General features: G+C 70.8%; 1 protein-coding gene and 1 long non-coding RNA gene across 3 annotated transcripts in view; both read left to right on the top strand.

Moving 5' to 3' along the window:
- LOC114509516 (MLX interacting protein) overlaps window positions 1-5,451 on the top strand; it is a 51,063-nt gene extending 45,612 nt beyond the window's left edge. Inside the window, exons 16-17 of one of the 2 annotated variants that reach the window (XM_036013829.1) lie at window positions 3,511-3,640; window positions 3,736-5,451. In XM_036013829.1, coding sequence (XP_035869722.1) covers window positions 3,511-3,640; window positions 3,736-3,857 — 252 coding nt within the window. In that variant the 3' untranslated portion in view covers window positions 3,858-5,451. The remainder of the gene's footprint in view (window positions 1-3,510; window positions 3,641-3,735) is intronic. The other variant, XM_036013826.1, reaches the window with a different exon arrangement.
- On the top strand, window positions 1,042-1,912 carry LOC118497863. The gene is made up of 3 exons (XR_004900373.1): window positions 1,042-1,191; window positions 1,683-1,785; window positions 1,863-1,912. It is a non-coding gene; the product is annotated as an uncharacterized LOC118497863 (long non-coding RNA).
- Window positions 5,452-6,644: the final 1,193 nt, after the last annotated feature.

Below are 6,644 nucleotides of genomic sequence, written 5' to 3'. Positions count from 1 at the left end.
CTTGTTCTGGCAGCTGCTTCTCGGACCGCCGCCCACGGTGATCATGACGGGCCCTCTGAAGCGGGAAGGGATGCTGGCCTCCACCGTGCCCCCGTCCCGTGGTCATCACGCCTGCCGCCATCGCCGGGTGAGGGCCTGGCCGGGCCACGGCCTCCTTACGCCCGCACTGCGGCCCCCGCTCTCGGTGGCTCTTGTGCAGCGTGACTCGCGGCTTCAGGAGTCACCACCTGTCTCCGTGTGTCGCCCCAGGCTCCTGGAGTCGCTGAGTTCCACGGCGGCATCCTGGTGACGGACCTGGGCCACGCCGCCAGCAGCCAGCCCGCCCCCCGTCTCCCGGCTCTTCTCCCCTGGCTCCGGGCCGGACGCACTGTGAAGGGCGAGCAGGCCCCACTGCGTGGTGGCAGTCCCCCAGGTCCACGGTCCCCGCTGCGGTGTCTGGTGAGTGTCCCTGCGGCGGGGGCGGCGGGGACTCTGTGAGCCGGCCCACCCCCGGACTGGGGAGGCCACCCAGGGGTGGCCCCGGATGGAGCCCGGGGTGGCAGGCGGCAGCCAGGACTCCCGTGCCCGCCGCTGGCCCAGGCTGGGGAAGCGCCTGGCACAGGGCGGGTGGGCTGCCGCGTGGGGCTAGCGGAGCGCGGAAACCCCTCCTGCGACCTCCCTGGAGGCCTGGCCCCCAGCAGCCAGCCCCGACCCAGAGAGCCCCGGGGTCACTGCAGCCCCAGGCGCCGCCCCCGCCTGTCTCTGCCTCAGCGGTCACCCCGACGGCCACCTGGCACTGTCGTCTGAGCTCGTCGCCAGTGGGGCCTCTCGTCGAGGAGACAGGTCACAGTCAGGCGGCCCGGGCTCTGCCCGGTGGCCCAGTGACCCCTGAGGAGTCCAGGGGTCGGGGGTGCCGCGGCGTGTTAAGGACCAGAACAGAGGGCCCACGAGTGCCTCACAGACCCTGTGCAGACCTCTGGGCGCCTCCGGGCGGCTCTGGAGGAGGCTGTTGGGGGGACCCTTCCCAGGGCTCTCCCAAGCCCCCGGAGACCCGAGCCTGAGGGGTGGGTCTCCGCTCCCTCAGGCCGGGATGGCGGGAGCTCAGGGCAGGCCTCGCCGTGCGCGTCAGAAGCACAGCCCTAGCCCCCAGTCCCCCAGAACAACTGCTCAGGGAAGTGCTCTGCGGACCCCAAGAACTCGACCGTGCTGAAGGTAGCGTGCGCCTCTGTCGGTCTCGCGGCCCCGGGGAGGGTGGGGGACGAGGCTCCGGGGCCACCGGGACCCTGGTATCAGCCGCGTCCCTCACTAGGGACACCCGGGCTGGGCTGGCCTCTGACGCGTGGACAGTGCTGCTTTAATTCTGAGATGTAGCCCGCTCCCCCGGCCTGGGGAGGCAGCAGCGGCCCCCGTGAGGGGCGGCGGGCAGCCAGGGCGCGCCCAGTCGGCGTCTGTTCCCCCGCTGGGAGTTTCGGTGCCATCTCCACGCCGCAGGGAAGGTTTCCCAGGGCCTCCTGTCCCCTCCCGGCTGCCGTGGGGACCGTTCGGCTTCCTGTCACCCCTCCCCTTGGCTCTGGCCATTGCCCTGGCCTGCCCCTCCCCCCGCCCCAGGCAGTCAGCAGCAGGTGGGGAGGGCGGGCAGGGCAGGGGCATGAGGCGCCCGCCCCTGCGGTCTGGCCCGGTCACAGCGGCGGTCAAACCCCCAGAGCCGGCAGATGAAGCACATCTCGGCCGAGCAGAAGCGGCGCTTCAACATCAAGATGGGCTTCAACACCCTCAAATGGCCTCATCTCCACCAACTCCAAGCTGGTGAGCTGCCTGCGGGCCGGGGTGGGCAGCGCCGACGGCCAGCCGGGCGCCACGCTGACCCCCTGCCCCCGCCACAGACCAGCCACGCCATCACGCTGCAGAAGACGGTGGAGTACAATCACCAAGCTGCAGCAGGAGCGCGGCCAGATGCAGAGGAGGCGCGCGGCTGCGGGACGAGGTCGAGGCCCTCAACGCCACCATCATGTGAGGCGGGCGCCTGGGGGCGCGGCGGCACCTCTCTGCAGCGGCCCTGGGGGGCTGTCTGTCGTCCCCTCCTTCCACACCCATCTCCGGGGCCTCCGTGTGTCACCAGCGGCCCCGAGCGAAGCGTCCCCCCGACTCTCCCTGTCCCTCCAGCTCCTGCCAGCAGCTGCTGCCGGCCACAGGGGTCCCCGTCGCCCGCGCCAGTGCGACCACATGACAGGCATGTTCGACGAGTATGTGAAGAGCCGGACCCTGCAGAACTGGAAGTTCTGGATTGTATCTTTGGATGCCCTTTGCCCACCCCACCCCACCCCAGGCCAGCGCCCCCGACGGCTACACGCCGGTCCCTTAGAGAGAGTCCCTGTGAGGGGCTGTCGCTGAGTTCGTGGAGACAGCGAGGCTGGATTTCCGCGCGCGAGACGGGGCCCTGGGCCGCCGTGCGCTCTGGGGCTGGCGTTGGCTCGGGGCTGCTCAGGAGGCAGAACGGGCCGGCAGCGCGCTCTGGGTCCCTCGCAAGGGAGGGCAGTGCCAGAGCCGCTTGCAGGAGGGGCGTCCAGTCAGGCACATCCCAGCTCCCTGCACGCCCTTGGGACAGTCCGATGGGGGCGGGGGCAGGGTGAGTGCCGTCCTGGGACGGACAGATGGAAGCCGGGGCTCCCAAACCCAGGGGCACAGCCTGAGCCTGCGCCGAGGCCCCGACCGCCCGCCGCCACGAGGCGCGTGCGCCTGTGTGCTGGCCCCGCCTCGGGGCCCAGGCCTCCCTCCCGGGCCTCGCCTCTCCCCGCCCAGCCACCGTTGCCTCGGAGCGGGCAGCCTCACTCGGCCTGGCGTGCAGACGGCCCCGACACGCGGTAGTCGGGGTCCTCCAGCCTCCGGGCGGCGCAGAGGTGGTGCGGGGGGTGAACTAGGCGAGCCCCTCGATGCTCCCTCCTGAGGTGGGCTCTGTGCCGCAGCAGCGCTTCCCCGGCAAGAGCTTTCAGGACACGCCACGCCCGAGGCTCGGGCCCCTGCTCCCTCCGACGGCCAGTGAGAGCCGGCCCACAGCCAGCACGGCGGGAGCCGTCCGTGCAACCGAACCGAAGATGTGCCCTTCTTTTTTATCTTTTGGTCAGAGAGTCAAAAAAAGTACATTTTTTTTGTTGTGCCGCAGAATTTTAGTGATCACGTGCCGCTCGGGGAAAACGCTGGGAAATCGCTGCTGGGTGGGCTCGTCCGGGTGTGGGCTGGTGTCAGAGTTCCGGCACGCTCCAGGCGAGGCCGTGGTGCTCTGGGGGTGCGGCGTGTTCGAGGCACGCTTGCCCGACTGGGCTGACCAGGGCGTCACCACCCGGCATCGGCCGAGGGTGCTGGCTCCGGGGCCCGGCCCTGCCTCCAGCCGGCCCGGCAGCCAGGCGGGGTTAGGCAGACGCCGTAGGCGAGTGCAGGACACACTCTGCATGTCCAGGTTTCTGTCTCCCGACTGGAAGTCGGCCACAGGCCGTGCTCCTCGCTTCCTTTTCCCTTAACTCACGGGCCATGCAGTTCAGCATCATCATCAAGCCGCTGTTTGAGTCCTTCAAGGGGGCGGTGTCCACCAGCAGCCTGGAGGAGCTGCAGCGGACCGTGCTGTCCTGGCTGGACCAGCACTGCGCCCTGCCCGTCCTCAGGCCGAGTGAGTGCGGTGCCGTGCGCGGGTGGGGGGTTCTGGGGGGAGGCGGTCACCCTCCGTGCCAGCGCCCCCAGGCTGATCCCCGCCCTGCCTTCCAGCCGTGCTGAGCACCCTGCGCCACCTGAGCACCACCACCTCCATCCTGACGGACCCGTCCCAGCTGCCCGAGCAGGCCGCGCAGGCCGTCACCAGGATCGGCCAGAGGCCCGGGGAGTCTTAGCCGCGCTGGGGCGGTGCGTGCGCACAGGACGCCGCGGAGACCTCCCTGCCTATGGAGCGGAGGCTGACCCCGCGCCTCTCGGGATGCACAGCCTCGGGGCTGCCCTCCAACGCCGCCGGCCCAGCCGGCCGCAGGCGGCACGCTCAGGTCTGAAGCAGGTTCGGGTCCTGCCGGCAGCAGTAGCCCGTCCTCCGAGCCCCGTGCTGTAATCTGCCCCTCGGCGACCTCGGTCAACAGCCTCCCCTGCCCGCGGGGCGGCCGGACGGAGGAGGCCGCCGCGGTTCCAGCCCCGCCCCGCCGGGCCACGCCCACCGCTGGAGTTGGAGAACCCCAGGCCCTTCCGGGTCTGCCCGGTCCTGGGCCGGTCTGCTCGCAGTGACACTGCCCGGCTCCGCGCCGCCCCCCGGCGGCTGGAAGGCCTCTCCCCCTTTCTCCAACTCCGACCTTGTGACGGACTTGGACAGCAGCTGGGCTTGCGCCCCGCCAGCTGCCACGAGACCCTCAGGGCTCCCGCGTGCGAGGGCGGAGGGTGCGCGAGGGCACGTGGGCGAGAAGGGAGCGCACACGGAGCGGAGCTGCCGCGGCCCCGGCCGGAAACCTCCCGGGCACCCCGTCTGCTCTGGTTCGGCCTCCCAGGCGCCAGCCCACGGCGGGGCCCCGCCGCCCTGCCCTCTGCCGAGCCAGCAGCGCCGGACGCGCACGCGGGCCCTTCGGGTGCGGCGTTCGGAGGACGGGCCCCGCGGTGCTGCCGCCGGCCGCTCGCCCTTCAGCGCCCGCTCACCCGCCAGCCCCGCACCGGTTCTTGGACCAAAGACCACCCCGTCCTGTGTTCGCAGGAAGACGCTGAGTGTCCACGGGCGGAGCTCCGAGGGGGCCGGCCTCCGCTGTCCCTCGGCATCGCCCGGTCAGACAGGAATGCACTGGGCTCAGAGTTGAGCAGGCAGAGGACACCTGGGGCGCCAGGGTGTCCGGTGCGGGGACCGCAGCGGGTGGGCGGAGGGAGACACAGCACGGGGGTTCTCCGGCAGGTCCTCCCGGTCGTGCGGGAGGAGCCGCGGGGGAAGGGCGCTCCCACACTCAGGAAGCCCGGCTCGCCTCCCTGTGAAGGACGTGCTTTGTTGTCCTGCTGTGAAGCTGAGAGAGCCGGCTGGCCCTCCTCGACCCCCGCAGCCAGAGGAGGGGACTGTGGTGCCCGGTGGGCTTCCAGGGGCCTGGGAGCCGTGTGAGGGGGACCACAGCTACCTCCTCAAGTTCCAGTGCGTTTGGAGGCCCCCCTGGTTCCTGGAGGCCCACAGACGGTGCTCGGGGAACCGCCTGGCCACCCTAGCCATGGGGGTCCTCTCCCGGCTGCCGTCCATGCTGCCACCTCGGCCGAGGGCCACCGCCCGTCACCTGTCCCGGCCTGTGCCCCGAGCTCACACGGGAGCCGCACGCGGCACCCCTCGCCTCCCCAGAAATCGTGTTTACAGGCCTTCCCGGCAGGCTGGGCTGGGCTTTCACGGCCCCTGGGATGCGGCAGGAGAGCCGTCGCTGCCCCCAGGGTCACGCGAAGTCCCCTTCCGAAGGGGAAGACCGAGAGCCCCCCAGGGCCACAGGGGAGCAGGCAGACGCGGCCGCGAGGGCCCCTCCGCAGACCCCGTGCCTTCCGAGACCCCGCCGGCGGCCGCTGCCTCCCGCCGCTCGCCGGGCGTCGGCGTTTTCAGAGCTCCGTGGAATGTAGACCCGGCCTCCTCTCCGGCCTACCTCTCCCCTCCCCCTGGTGTGGCGTCAGACCCCGTCTCCCTGCGTGTTTGAGGCTGTCGGCTGCGTGCGACGTGAATGTGTGTGTGTGTGTGTGCGTGTGTGTGTGTCCATGTCCGTCCGTCGTCTGTCCGTGCGCTCGTCTCCGTCTCGAGGTGTTTGCTCGAGCCCCTTCTCTCGGTGCTCCTGCTCACGCGGCTCCGGGGCCGCGTCCCGCCGTCCCGCGCGCCCGTCCCGGGTCCTGCCTGACGGGTCTGGCCGGCCGGCCCCCAGGGCCTCCGGCGGACGCTGACCGTGGGCTGCCGTTTGTTTACACTGCTTTTCACGCCCACCCCTGCCCCTGCTCCCTGTGGAAGTGCTGACACGCTGATAATGCGGAAACCAGACCGAAAACGAGAAGAGAGGCCGCTGTCTGGCGCGTAAATCTTTGCGAGCATTTCTGTGAAATCTCTCTGTGCCATCAGCCCCCCGCGCGCGGCGGCTGGCGCTTTCACAATGAGTGGGGACGCGGCGGGGCCACCCTGGGGCTTTCTGAAAAGTGAAAGGCCCGTCCCTCCCGTCTCTCGGGCGGGCGATGCCCCGGCTGTCGCCCCCTCGGGAGCAGCCCGGCCCTGGGGCAGGCTGGCAGCCCAGTGGAGGCATTTGCCACTGGTGGGGAAGGAGTGTCCATGGAAGGAGCACGCGCTGGCGGGAGGACGGGAGGAGGGGCGGGGCCCAGGGCGGCCAGGCGCTGGAGCCGCCGTGGGAGGTGGGGGAGGTCAGTGGTTGCCGGTGTGTCCTTGGGCACCTGACTTTCTAAGTTTCCTGTCCTTGTGACCTGACCCCACTTCCCCTCTGTGGAGGTCAGGCCTGAAGGTTTGGTTTTGCTTTGCTGTGGCCAATAGAAACGTCAGCTTTGATTCACAGGGGGACGTGGGGCCTGGGGTGGTATCAGCCCTTTGTCCTGCCCCCGGGGAGGGGGTGTGGTGGTGAGTGACATCCTCTCCCGACCCTGGCACCCAGGAAGGGCCACGCACCCCTGTGTCCCTTCGTGCGTAGTCCCAGGTG

This window comes from Phyllostomus discolor, chromosome 13 (assembly GCF_004126475.2).
Source record: "Phyllostomus discolor isolate MPI-MPIP mPhyDis1 chromosome 13, mPhyDis1.pri.v3, whole genome shotgun sequence".
Lineage (NCBI taxonomy): Eukaryota > Metazoa > Chordata > Mammalia > Chiroptera > Phyllostomidae > Phyllostomus > Phyllostomus discolor.
This window is presented reverse-complemented; position numbering and strand designations above follow the sequence as displayed.